The sequence below is a fragment of the Mixophyes fleayi genome, chromosome 3, assembly GCF_038048845.1.
Source record: "Mixophyes fleayi isolate aMixFle1 chromosome 3, aMixFle1.hap1, whole genome shotgun sequence".
NCBI lineage: Eukaryota > Metazoa > Chordata > Amphibia > Anura > Limnodynastidae > Mixophyes > Mixophyes fleayi.
The window spans coordinates 272,272,211-272,286,852 of record NC_134404.1 but is presented as its reverse complement, the minus strand read 5'-3'; the positions used below and the strand labels follow the sequence as shown (position 1 = coordinate 272,286,852).

Sequence of the window (14,642 nt, the reverse complement as noted above, 5' to 3'; positions counted from 1 at the left end):
TTAATACAAGTGGATGGGGGGAGGGGCTGATGCTGACAGATACCAAACCCAAAGATGATTGCTGCATTGCCAATAGGCTAAGATGGAGAGGAAGACAATCAGGTTTGTGTGCAGAATAAAGGACGGCCTACCAGGGATTTAACTGTTTTCTTCCTAATTTATTAGCTTTAGAATTACCTTACTTATCCAAGAAACAGGTGGAGCACTAAATCGGGTTAGTCTATGCCCAAAAACATTGATTTTCCAACAAAATAGCAAAACAAAACCAAACAAAACCAAAACCAAAACCAAAACACGCAATGGCGGTTTTGCAAAACCAAAACCAAAACACGAAGGTAATCCAGATCCAAAACCAAAACCAAAACATGGGGATCGGTGACCATCTCTAATAATAACTGTCTTGAATAAGAAAGGTGGATGTATCAGCAGTACTGACTTGTTCTTGAATTCATTTGTGATTGAGTGTCCAAATGAAAAGGTGATGCAACTTGTTCCGAGGGAGTATTAGTTCCAAATTCTTGTTGCATGACCATGTGATACTACCGCAATCTTAACGTCCACAATACCTCAAAGAAAGCAAATGTTTGGGTCAGGAGACCCAATTAATGCAGATTGAAAAAGGGACCCTGACAGATGAGGAGAACAGAACATCCCTCCAAGTAAAACTCTACAAGTAAAACTCAGGAGTTCATTTTAACATGTTGAACTCACGATACTACTTTTTTTTTTTTTGTTTAGTCTCGGAGTCTTCTTTTATGCTAAAGAAAAAATATCTGCTTAATGCACGTATGTAACCAGTTTTATGTTGTAATAGAGGACATTATAAAGATAATAAACATGCTTGAAATATATTGATCTTTCTCTTTATAAAAAAAAAGATATACTATGCTACTGTATGTAAGGCATCTCAAGGGTTTTGTCTCTTTAGAAAGTTAGAGAACTGGAAGATGCTCAATCAATTTATATGTACCAAGCTACTTACTGAACAAAGTGCTATAAATGTACCTGGATTATATTGCAAATTTAGAAGCCAAACATAGACCATAGTTGCCAACATTTAAAATAATTTTCATGGACACTTTGCTGCTGAGTCACTGCATCTAATCACATCTAGTGCTATGATGTCTCAGAGGACAGTGGACCACTGCAATTATCATCTAATTATGTCAAATGAATTTGATTAAAATAACTTCTTTTTGCATTTTGAATACTCCTCTTCAATAAATGTTAACCTAGAAAGCCCAAAGAAAAAGAACACAGCTCTTGAATTTAGGGGGATGTCCACTGAGATTTTATAGTAGGGATGCTGAGATAAGTCTAGTGCTTTGTCACTGGTGAACAAAATCAAAAGTTGGGAGGTGTGTAAGAATAAATGGTAAGAATTGCAACTAGCATGCCAAAAATAAGTAAAAATAGGGACTTGCAGTGGCCATGGGACAAACATTGCCATTGAATTGTTTTTAATCTTATATAACCCTGGGTATTGGTGGCAGTTACTGTTAGCAACTATAGAAGACTTTATGCAGATCTATATCTTAGGCCAAACAGAAGGACAGTTTTAATGAAAAGAGGGACAGTGAAATGTGGGTACAAAATGGTGAATGTCTAAAAGTAAAAAAGAACTGTGGGTATGTAGAAGACCTGCAACATTTTAATGTAATTCTTTGCTTTTTGGGAGTTAAGGTAATAAGATTACAGAATAGTACATGTGATTTTCTTTAGTTTGTATAGTAATGTATTTTGGAAGAAAACTTTGTTTTAAATTATTACAGCCCTAGTTATATGATATACAAATTCATGTCTGCAGTTCCCATGACATTAGTTTCACCATATATTTTGTATTCATTGTCATTACCGCGCCCATTCCCCTCCCTCCCTAGCCCGGGGCAGTGATCACAGCAATTTCCTGTCCTATGACTCGCAATCAGGTGGTTGGTTCTCCGAGTGACTGGGAGGGCAGAAGGGAGGAAAAAAAGTTTGGAAGAAAGTTGTGCTCTACTTTCTCACAACCATAACTACATGCTGTGTTACTCTCTATGGAGAATAAAGTAATGGGGATTAAGTGACGAGATCACAAAATAAGCATTTCTCGTTGCAAGCAGCGATTAGAAGGTGACCGCGATTTGTACTCGAGTTTATTGATACTTTATTGCTGGCTGGTTGAGGACCAATTTCCTCACATTTTTGCCTCTACAAACTGCCTGTTCTGCGCTGTATTGGACATTATTGCATTGAGTCTACATGGCTGGAGAAACGGGGAGTGGAGAACCGGGTGTATCCGCAGGAGTCCAAGATCGCAAGGAATACTTATTCAAAGTACTAGTGATCGGAGAACTTGGGGTCGGCAAAACCAGCATCATAAAACGCTACGTGCACCAGCTTTTCTCTCAGCACTACAGGGCCACCATAGGTGTGGATTTTGCTCTCAAAGTTGTCAACTGGGACAGTAAGACACTAGTCAGACTGCAGTTATGGGACATTGCAGGCAAGTGTAACACATTACAACTTTAATTGCATCAAAGTGGAATAACATTTACAATTCAACCATGATTCATTGTTAATGCAAATAATATTACTATATATTGCCGCTGTGTTGCAATAGATTTATTTTTACAATCCTGCAGCAGCACCAGAAATGAAATCGAACCCTCAGTGGATTTAGGAAATTGTAAAAGTTTGCTGGAAGCACAATATCTGTCTGGTTTTCTTTTGCAGCTTCACAGAGCCTAATAGAAGCAGTCTATCAATTTACTAGGCATGATGAACATTGCTAAGAGGAGGTGTTTGTGATGTCACTAACTACTAGTGAATTTATATTTTGCCTTCTTGTGAATTGTGCTTCTACACGCAAAATGCCTTATCTGCTGTCATGATAAATGGGCCACTTTAAAGCCCATGACAACTAAGCTGCCACAGGGCCCTAACTAGGGCTGTGCGATAGGGGCAACTTCCCAGGGCGCAGTGCTGCAGGGTGGTGCCGTTTAGGAATATTCAAGCTTAATTTTGTTAAAATTGAAGGCTAGGGGGGTGACGTTTTTCTTTCTCGCCCCAGGCGCTAAAATTTTTAATTTCGGCTCTGAGCTGTCAATACAGTTGCATCAGACCCCATATCAAAGTTTGAGTAGGTGCCCAGTGATGGAGGTGGGGGAATATCTTCCACCAGGCCCCATGTTGGCTGCACCCCTTTACCACCGATATGTCAGTATGTGAGGCAGGAGGTAAGTTAACAACTTTAGTATAAACATTATCCCCCCACCACCACCTCCTAATTCACAAACTTTTATGACAGTCGAGAATTCCAATATACTGTTTATAGTTATGTTGATATAGAACAAAAAGGCTGCCTAACTTTGAAGTCTCCTCTCAAGTCTGCAACCTTTCTGTCTCCCAGCAGGGTGAGCATGGTACTTCCAGGTCTTTTCAATAGCTTAGAATAAAAGTATAAAATTGATCTTTATGACTAGATGGATTAAGTGCCGCCTTCTGTTTAAACTGTCTTGGCTTCTGATATCAATTGGCACAATTAATAGAAAACTTTTTTAATACTAAAGCAGAACATGTTATGTATGTTGCTGTGTTTTCACTGGCAATGGCCTTGTTTATGAATACACCAATTTGCAGTCTGTACAAAATTCTTGTTCCTTATTTCATCTATTGCTAGGCAATAACACAAGGCCTGGCTTTTGAGCCATGCATGTTTCCTCTGATTTAGTTAAATATAAGTGCATCAGATACTGCTTGAATCTAACATTTTTTTTGTGGTTTAGTTAAAGAGCAATTGATGTCCCCAAAAAAGCAAATTACTTCCCTGAATGTATCTGATTAGCGATTGCATTAAAAGTGTCGATATGGTACTGCAACATCGTGGATTTCCCTTCTCAACCCTATGGGGGCGAAAAGAAATCTGAGATTTTGCTCTTATTTGAATATGCCCCTCTATCTCTAGGAGGAGATACACTACAAGAAAATGGCTGCTGCTCTTCAGCACACTGATACGCACCCAGTGTTTCCTCTGTTTTGTGTGGCGAGTGATGATGTCATCATACTGTACTCTACCCACCGACCAAGGTTCAGGGAGATTGCCAGACTCTCCTGAGAGTTGGCAAGTATGACACAGACTAACCACTTACCAATATGTTTTTGGACTGTGGAAGGATATAGGAGCACCAGGAGGAAACCCCTGCAAACATACTGTGCCCTTGTTGGAAAATGAAGCTGTGAGAGAGCAATAATAACGACTGTGCCGCCCTGTTCCAATCACATTTAGAATTCTCCAGACTGTTGGTAAATGTGCCACTGGGTTAGTAAAGGGATGGGACACCCATGGCTCTACTAGTTGGCTGAAAGTGGTTTTAGTTAAAAAGAAAAGAAAAAAAGCCAAAATGCATTGGGCATATCCTTTTAAATGAACTATATTATGCATAGTATGTAATATGTTTTGTTTGGGAACGCTGTGTCTATGTGAACAAATGTAGTTGTAATTTAAAACATATGGGCAGACAAATGTGTCAGGGAGTCTCAATAAAAGATGGTTGTTATCTTTGGAGCTATGAAATATTAAACTTTCCTTTATAGTTTAGCCAAGTTTTTGGAATGTTAAAATGGGGGCTGGCCCTGTTTAATGACAATCTATTCACATCAAATCACGTCCTCAAGCAATGTGAATTGGTTGGGTGGCCTACTCTGCCCGCAGAACTCCCCAAAACTCTGGAGTCTCCTGTACCTTTAAGGAAAGTTGGGAGGTATTCTCCTATATTTACTGCACCAGTTCCTGCTTGAGGTTATAAGTGGATGTATCTTTTATAAATGTGTGTAATTGAAATAAATGTTTTATTTGTCTGACTGAAGATCCTGCTTAAAATTGTAACAAACCGTACTTTTTTTTGTGTTAAACTAGATGGCAAAAAATGAAATCATTTGACAACAATGCCTGTATAGTAAACTTTTGCCCCCCACAATGTGACTGGTGGAATGACTAGCATGTGATTTAAACATCTGATTTGTTTGGGGGAAAAGTTAGTTGGTAAACCATTACTTGGACATGGTTCCAGTTGTATCAATGGTGATTTGTAGATTTATTTAAGGAATTGTAAAGAAACACTTAAGTAGTAAAACAGGAATTGACATGCATAAGGGAGATGCTGTATTTTAAAGATACATCCAACCCTTGTTTATTGTCAAATGTTGTGGGCGAGACCTATAATGGCTATTAACTGTTGGCAGCCTCACTGATTTTGTGATGAGTTTCACAGTTAATACAAAAAGGCATGTTAAGGTTATGAAGGCTAAGTATGCCGATACTGACTGACAAGTAATACAAAATGGATAATTTCAGATGTTTTTTGTTTTCCTCCATCTAACACTATGGGTCACTATGTGTCTTTCGGCCTTTACAGGGGCACCTCACACAGATCTTTTTACAGTTGAATTCCCTGTCACAATTTAAAAAAAAAATAAAAAAAATCTGTAAAAATACTATTAGTTTTTCTTTTTACGTTTTGCAATCTCTCTCCCCAGATATTTAATCCAGGTTTAGTGCTATTCCTGTTTTACACGAGTGGAGCATTTTTGGAGTTCAACAACCCTGAAATTTCCCCTTCATTAGACTCATAACCCCTTTTTTTCCCCAAAAAAACATCACCAAACAGTAAAGTGTTTTGACTAGCTGAAAGTTGTAGAAACACTTCAACCAAATGGGTTTTCAGGAACCGGGAACTGTTCAGTCAACTACTGACTGCAATGCCAACTCAGTAGCCTTCCTTGGCTTCTTGCTAACACTTGTATATCATTAAACATTACATCCAGGGTCCTATTCCAGAGTGGTACCTGCCAGATACCTCTATAAATAATTTTGTCCCACAAACTTAAATTTCACTTTTGCATGTGGGTGCATAGCTGTCCCTAACCCGCATTCAGTAATGATTGTCCTTCTGTCTCCTTCCCTGCAGACACCATTGTTTGCGATTTCAGATATTTCCTTTATTGTGATGCTGTGTGTGTGTTTTTTTTGTTGTTTTTTTCCCCTTTTAAATCACCTTTGTATTATTACAGTATGGACAAAATAACCTGAGAACTTTTAGCCCAGTAATTTATTTTCATTTTTGCAATTTGACATTTGATTAAGTGAGTTGTTACAATTATACATTCTGTAGTTAAACATTAATTTGGAACCTTTATGAGTTGTCAGAACTGAAAATACATTTCTGTTGACAGTAAATGGGCACAAACTGTATGGCGAGTAAACACAAATTGACTGTGATCTAAGATGTTCTGCTTTATTACTTCCCATTGCAAGGCAACCCGTAATTGCTAGTTTGCTTTGATACTGTGTGCAATTTAATAATTGACCTGAATGTCTGATGTTCATAACGCAGCCTGTGGTTAGATTTTAATGTCTCTATAAAAACTTGCAACCTGTAACAACTGCTTGACGTTTGCAGAGAAAATCTTAAACAGCTAGGTTACAAAGTTCTAAAGTGCAAACTGTCATGTGCAAATGGTCAAATTTTTCTTTTTCTTTGGATTTGTGGGCAAACATGGTAGTGTATTTGGCCGGATCAGGGGTAGTTTTTTTTAGAAGTTAGCTTTGTATTGTATAGATGCTAAGCTACATCCAATATGATCCTGTCCAGGTAATAGCAGCCCATTACAAAATACACCGTTCAGGAATATTGAGCCTGAGTCACTAAGGAGAGTAAAGCATAAAAAAGGAGTAACTTTGCACCTGGGCAAAAACATGTTACATTGGAGGGGGGAGGTAAATTTAAAATGTGGGGACAGATTTATAGCGTGGTTAGGGCATGTCCTAGATCATCTTTAAATTTCAGTGTAAACATTATCAAGCATTTGTGTGCTACATGAAAAAAACAGCAAGTATTTAACTTATGTGCAAAATAATAAACTAATTTGCACCCCTTGTATGTAACGTGGTCTGTGCAGGAACAAACTTACTCCTTTTTTTTTTTTGCTCTCCTTAGTGACGGGGGGGGGGGTCTTTGAGTGTAAGTGTTGTGATCATGTTGCTCCTCTTGCTTCAACATCCAAATCAATTCTGTTGGGGCAACAGTCAAAATATAGTATGTGCATATTATATAATAGTCTGCTTGCTATAATGGGATAGGGATTTCAGTGTCCCATTAAATGGCTCACACGCCCCATTTTCTTTCTTCAGGAACTAGAGACTCTCAATCCAGCTTAAAAATAAATTGACATAGGAGGAGAGAAAGAAAACTGTAATGGGAGAACATTTTCTCCCTTCCTATGGAAATCTATTTTTAGGCTGGAATGACTGTTTCTGAATGTTGAAAGTACCTTCTATATTTTCAACATAAAATATTGTAAATAGACTATGTGAAAGATACATACTGCAATTTTTTTGTAAACCTCATGTAACATACTTTTATTGAATAGTTTCTCACCCATAGAACACTATGACAAAAAATATTATTGAGGAATAATTGTTGCAATGTAGATGCATTTTGACAGAGCACCTTATTGAAAGCAGATGCAAAAAAGAGTAAGCAAGCATTTTATTTAGTTAAAGGGTTACATTTAGGAAGTGCCATTTTTTTTTTTTTTTTATCTGAAGTTAAAATATTATAAATCCAATAATTCCCTCTAAGGTACTTATCCACTTACATTGTTTACCTAAAAAAAACAAAACAAAAATCAAACAAACAAAAAACACATGTAATAACACCCGCAAATACTATACTGCATTTGAGAATATGTCCAGGGTGCATGTGGTTTGCAGCTCTTCCCATTCATTCCAAAAGTGGCTTTCATTTCAGGGACATTTCCAGAGTGTCTGAAATTAATGGGAAAGCTCCGTACATAAATAAAAACGAGCAATGAAGCCAACCAAACTCCTTAAGTAGCCCCAAGGCTATGGAGCTCAGGCTGGTTTCCACTAAAATGGGCGTGAGCTCTTTCTGCTACATTGGAAACCAAATCCAGGGAAACAGGTAGTGTGGGGTAAACACCACCAGGCTTGTCAGTCCCGTACTGATAAACACTTTGTCCCTTTCCAGCCCCCCTGGACTATGGAGACTGCAGTAATAAGGAATATTGGAAACCCTGTTTTTTGGATACCCTGCCAGCATAATGAGAAGGAGCTAAAAAAAAAATCTTGCTTCTTTGTAATCTATTAGGATATTGTTGTAATTCAAGGGGAATTGTAATCATTCCTTTTAATGGGAGTTTAAAAGTCTGCATGTAGTGAATGGTCCATTAACATAAATGGGAAAGCAGCGTTGTGCTGTAAGTGTTCTGTGCCAATAAAATGGCGCAAGCAGCATTCAAAAAATCCACAAAGCAAATGCATATAAATGCAAGTATCAACGCAAATTGGTATGGAGACATAGAATACAATGGGTTTCATTTCCCCATGCTGTTGTATATTTTGTTCTTGTGTTTAAAAATGCAAATCACATGCAAAATTTAAACGTTGGTGGGTAAGCGCCTTTATGATTTACTCTTTGTTAGAGGTGTTTAAACTCTGCCCTAAAGAGATGTCAACAGTTCATGTTTTTAGGATTTCTTGAATCATGCACAGGTATTTTTCTGGGTCATTATTTATTAATTATCTTACCTGTTTCTACAGACAGGAATCCTGAAACCATGACCTGTCGGCAGTTCTTGAGGACTTGGTTTGAGCACCTCTGCTCTATATAATAGAAAGAGCACAATGACTGTATATGATTGTCGGAGACATTTGGAATGTCTTGGTTTAAAAAGATCCTAATATAAAATCCATATCTAAAACTAAAGTAACCTTTATTTTAAAAGTGCTAAATTGAATTTATCGAGATAAAAACAAGTGGTGAATGTATAAATGTGAACATTTGAACTAAACTGTTTCCAACACAACAGCTATGTCACCTGACTTCATTCCACAGTGAGGTAATATACCGTGTTTCTGCTTTTCAAACAGATTTTCAAATTGCAATATCCTAGGTTGAACTTGACAACCAATGTTAATAAAGTGCTTTAAGAGCTTCTACACACAGGCATTTAAAAACCTATGCCTACTGAATGCATGAACATAACCTTGTCCTGCTTTTAACTGCATTTAAAGTGTTCTCAAAGTTTTTCTGCAGCATAATGTACTTAATGAGCATTCTGATATAACTCCATTATATCGCACTGAGTGTTAACACTGCAGACAATGTTACAGAGCTTAAGAACGTGTTTAACATCTGTGTGTACGAGTCTTAATTCCAGATAATTAATTGCGCCCAGTTTTTTATAGTTAGAAAATAAGCATGAAAAGGTAAAGTAGCTTAGGAAAGGAGTCTGGTTGACATGTAGTAAGGGATTAAGCCAGTGGATTCCAAACTGTTTCAATTCGAGGAATCTTTAGGGTCTCCATAATATTTTCAATACACCCTAAGCCAAAATAATTACCAAGTAGTCCCTGGCCTTGCTTACCACCAGCCCTGGTTGGTAAACAGTTGGTTGTGCTAAACTGGTGGTATTTTGTTCGGACTGTTTTTGGTGGACCCTGAATGTTTATTAATGTATGGATTTTTTTTAATTTTTTTTATTTATTTTTTTAGATTAAAAGGTGCCATGTGTTGAATTTGTCCAATACACACTCAACAAATTCAGTGATTTGATGTGGCTGCTGTTTTTATTTTTTTGTTGTATTTATAAATCATAGTCTGAGTTGCAGATATTGCATAGACGGCTAATGGTGCCATATACTGATCTAGCGCTCCGTATTCATACCTTTCTTAGCAAAAAAATACTAATTGTGCCCAAAATGCAGCCTGCTTGGAACCAACCATACTGCATAAAAAAAAAAAAAAAATACTTTGTTTTGTCAGCAAAGAGTAGTCTGTGGGTAGTCATTTATGTACAGATAGAAATGCAGAAGTGCAGCGCATGATTTACTTGTGCCTAACTTTTATAGAGGTAGATATAGAGAGATATAGCATGGGATTGCCCGTTGGCATATGCTTTGCATAAAGTGTTGCATATGTGTTTGGTCAGTTACAAAAAGATCACATGAAAGTGCTACCTATAAATTCATATGGGCCACACTTTTTTTTTTTTTCTTTAATGTTAGCAGTATTTTTCTTTTATTCATAAAGTTCTGCTTGTTTTACCCTCATTTGTCTCCAATATAACTATGTACAGTAATAAGACACTTTTAATTACATTCGTTTTATATGCATATATGCTTATGCTATGAAATACGCCTATATTGTGCAAAACCTGTGTCGCTGAAAGTAGTCAGTGAGGTGGTGCCAAACTCTAAAGCTGAGTACGCTACAGGTTTTTCACCTGATTATTGTGCCAATCACACGATAAACGACTGTTAGTTGCGATATTGCATTAGTGTGTGCGCTCCCACGATCATACCAAAGCACATTGTATTGTTTCATTTGATTTTTATAGCCGGACTAAAAATTTATATGAACAATGGAAAGATGTTGAGCAAATTCAGATCCAATGGTGAATCGTTTAAAAGCGTGTAAGTTTATACACCTGAATCGGCATGCTGATCGGGACTTTCAGTCATTGGTAAAATTGTTAAAGGTATCGCATCAGGAGGCATTTTCTGTAGTGTCTACCCAGCCTAAGAGTTGTGCATGATTATAAGGCTCTGTGGACTTGTAGCTTCTGCACAGTTTCATAGAAAACATGCACAAGGGACATAAATAAATAATTAAAATTGGGTGCTTGAAGAAACTACTTTTTACACTGCGTATTTAGACTCTTTAGCGACCCCCCCCCCCCCCCCCCCCCCCATAGTCTGTTTATCCCCTCCGGTCTAAATAATACAGATTGCTTAACAATAAAACAGTCTAATTGAATTTGAGAAAATCACACAGTTTTTCTTTGCTATACTAAGTTAATCTAAGAGCTCTGTACTGATTATGTGTATTTGTTATGGGGTTGTTACGTTGCAACAGTGTCATGTGAATGTAACCAGGCTGCTTGAGTGTCACATGCTGTAGCTGATAAATTTGTGGCACAAGACATAGAGTAACTCCCACACACAACGCATTGTTTCATAATAATGCATAAAATATTAACAGTGAATTGCTCTAAGCAACTAGTGTCCTTTTGGACAGGAACTATGTATAAAATATGTTACCTATGTTTTGTGTAAAAGTGTGTGCACCTGCGCTAAGCATATGGCATGGAGATAAAAAGGGAAGTTAAATAGTAAAGTTTCTGTTCCTTTTCTACTTCAAACAAACTCACTAGTTCTTCTAATGCATTTAGAAGTTTCACTTTTTTATTTGTACTATCTACATCTGTTTTTCTTTGTAATATAAATACTTCAGTCTGGCTAGAAGGATGGTGGGATCTCTCCACCTCCCTGCACAAGCTTTAAATTCCCAGGACATTGAGACCATCAGTGAAGAGCTCTATTATGGGTGATTTGCACAGATGTTTATCCTCAATCAGGTGACTTAACTTGTTGGTTTGTCCAAGCCATGCTGGAGCCTTCAGTAAATGCTTTATCTTCCTTGTTGCTTTCTGCTTTTCCATAAGGTTTTTTTTTATTGCCTTGCAATCACACTAGCCTGCTTGTTGTTATGAATTGTATTAGTGGCATGACAATTGAGGCAGCGATGGTACAGAGTTCTCCAGCCAACAACTGTTTCATGTGCCTAATGCAAACTTAGTCAAGGAACTGGGGTTGTATTTGTTTTTGCAGTCAGCAGCCTGGCCAACCTTAACATGTGGCCTAAGGCCTGCTGCTCCCGAACAGACTCTCTGATTTGAGAATAAGGCTGAATGGGAGCAGCTGACATCCGTGTCATGTAACATCTGCCCAGTGTAAGGACGTCATGTAGCATACCAGAGGAGGAGGTAGTGCAGTGTGCCCTAGCTGTAAAAGTCAGTAATGGCGGGGGGGAGGGGGGTTGTGAGAAGGCATGTGGGAGGAGTTTTGGAGAACATGTGGGATCTGAGGGCTTGTAGGGGTCTGAGTGCAGGTTGGTTCATTTTCTGGCCAGCCTTTTGTTTTTTTTCAAAATCTTGAGATTACGGGTATTGTGCAGCCCTTTTGGAGAATGCCACTGATCACTTTTTGCAGAATTAGCTTTAGGAGATATTAGGTCCTTCCTGACAAATGGGCAATCTAGTCACTGTTTTAAACCAACTCTGTAAGTGATGTATGTGCAGACAAATTGTTTATTCTTGTTGACAGAGGACAAGGTGCTCATAGGTCTGTGAATGATAAGATCACTACCTACTTCCTCCTGCATCAATGCATGAGGAGCGCGATGGTGGGCGTTGAAATCTCCTTTCATACTACATATTTCCACCCTCGGTCATGCTACATATATTTTGATGCATGAGGAAGTCCTTCGTTTAATGCTTTAATAATGATTATTCAGTCTCCAATGTGGCTGAGATGTGTTTGTGCAGAGATGAATGGCAGCAAAATAGGCAGCTTCAGTTAGCTCCTGGTCAGAAATAGAATTCTTTCACAGCTACCCAGCAAGAAGCCAACATGGAAGTCGAATGCCACAAGGAGGGATTCCATAACCCCATGGACATTAATGAAGAGTGTACTTTTTCAAAAATGATGCCCAGCATGATAACTTGCCTGTTGTCATTATCCCGCCAATCTTTTTTCTTTTTAAAAATCTGTATACAAATGAAGCAAGACTTACAAGCAGCATATTCTAGCCATGCCTCAATGCTTCAATCGCAGTGCATTCACATAGTAATACCATGTAGAAAACTGTGCGATCCATCACATCCTCCTCACTCCAGGAGTTATGACTTTTTGCACCAGTAAGTCTTGCTCCATCTGTTTTTATTTGGTGGTATTCATAAGCATATACCAGAATACTTTTCTCATATAGATCAAATCAGTTATTTTGACATGACCCCAATTGTAAAGTTGTTGCAAAAAATGTATTGGTTCAATTTTAATTTTGTTCCCTGTTGTTAATGTCATATCTGCTTCCTGCCAATCCCTTGGCATTATGCCAAAGGAAACGGAGACTGGCTCTTCCCTACCTCTTCTGTCTGTATGTCAAATCAGACTAGTTCAACGTAGAACAAATGTTATGGTGACGTCATCTGATATTCCTCACTAAGCATACACAAAACAAGTGATTGAGTGGGAGTTGCTTGTGTCTTGCCTTTGATTTGTCAGATATCTGGATTCCCCCCCCCCCCACACACACACACATGAATGGTAACCTTAAAGGGGTTATTAACTTTTACAATCCATTTAATACATTAATTTTAGTTATAAATAGTAATAGTGTGGATCACTTGCTAACTTTAGCAGAGGCCTGGCACATACATAAAGCTGGGACCTCTGCAGTCAATCCTTGGCACTGCTTGGCTGTCCCAGTAGCTGAGGAGATCGGGCACAGCAACACAAATGGTTTCAATTAGAGCCACTGGATAAAGGGCAGATGCCCTGGCTGTATGTTAATGTTAGGAAGGGATTTAATGAAAAAAAAAAAAATGTTTTCAAGCTTACAAATTATTTTTATTACAGAGAAGTTGAAATATATACCAATAAACAAAATACAACATAAGTAAATCAGGGTTGTGTTATCTTTATAGAAGCTTGGCACTGACGCTGTAAATAGTATCTTTTGTACGTTAAACTTCAGAAGATCAGCACTTAATTAAAATAGCAGCTGTTATTAACTATACTTTGAGAGGGGGATCACCGAAATGATGACTCATTTTGACGTAATAATTTCAGCTGCGATCTAATCGGTAATAGAATGCTCTGCATAATTATATGCTGCTTGATGACTGAATGAGGCCAGGAACACGCCTTGTGTGCAGTTCTGAAACATATAGTTAGGAGAGAGAGAGAATTTTTTCAGACATTTTTAGTATAGTACAGTGAAGGAAATGGCTTTCATAGGCCTGCTGAGACACATTGTATCACTTGCATTGAAATACGTTTTAATAAGTACTTATTTTGAGTAAGAAATAGTATTTCTCTCTCTAGTCCTATTTTTGGTTCTTGCCACCACTGATGTGCATAATAATGCATGTGATCTGTAACTATGCAATGTGAGACGGGTGGTTTTATTAGAGCCCTAACTTCTTTCACAATCCTCACAAAAAACTTAAAATTTAGTACAGAAATAAGATAAAATGTTGTGGTTGTAGGGAAGTATATCAGTAGATAACCAGCACAGGAAAACTCTACAACTGCACCTCCATTAACAACTGCTCATCTATTTCATGTTATGTTGATGTATTCTATAGGTAATATGTTAGGTGCACCCTTTTCTCCAGTTTAATATTGAAACCATACTTTGCTTGTTTATTTGTATAGCGTCACTATATTATGCAGTGCTTTCAAGAGAATGTTGAATCATTCTCATTAGTACATGCCCATTTGAAACTTAGTTTAAATTCCCTGACACACATACACACACACTCACTCACTCACTCACTCACACTCTCACACACACTCACTCACTCACTCTCTAGGGGGTGAATCATTTGGCAGCCGGACTTATTTTAACACAGTTTTACCCGATTTTAAACCCTTTTTTTGGTCAATTTGGAGCGTGATTATATAACCCGCAATTTAATTCCCGATGTTACGTTCTGTATTTGTTTCCCAAACTAGCACATCGCAGCTGGTGTGTACAACAGCTTTAGGGGGCAATTCATTTCTATTTTAATGC

The 14,642-nt window shown here is 37.9% G+C and overlaps 1 protein-coding gene across 2 annotated transcripts in view; it reads left to right on the top strand.

Annotated features, from left to right (window-relative positions):
* RAB32 (RAB32, member RAS oncogene family) overlaps positions 1–14,642 on the top strand; it is a 49,541-nt gene that overhangs the window by 17,099 nt on the left and 17,800 nt on the right. The window contains exon 1 of one of the 2 annotated variants that reach the window (XM_075203594.1): positions 1,934–2,485. The exons of the other annotated variant lie outside the window; for it this stretch is intronic. Coding sequence (XP_075059695.1) covers positions 2,242–2,485 — 244 coding nt within the window. The 5' untranslated portion in view covers positions 1,934–2,241. Of the gene's footprint in view, positions 1–1,933; positions 2,486–14,642 lie in introns of those variants that run through there. 2 annotated transcript variants of the gene reach the window in all.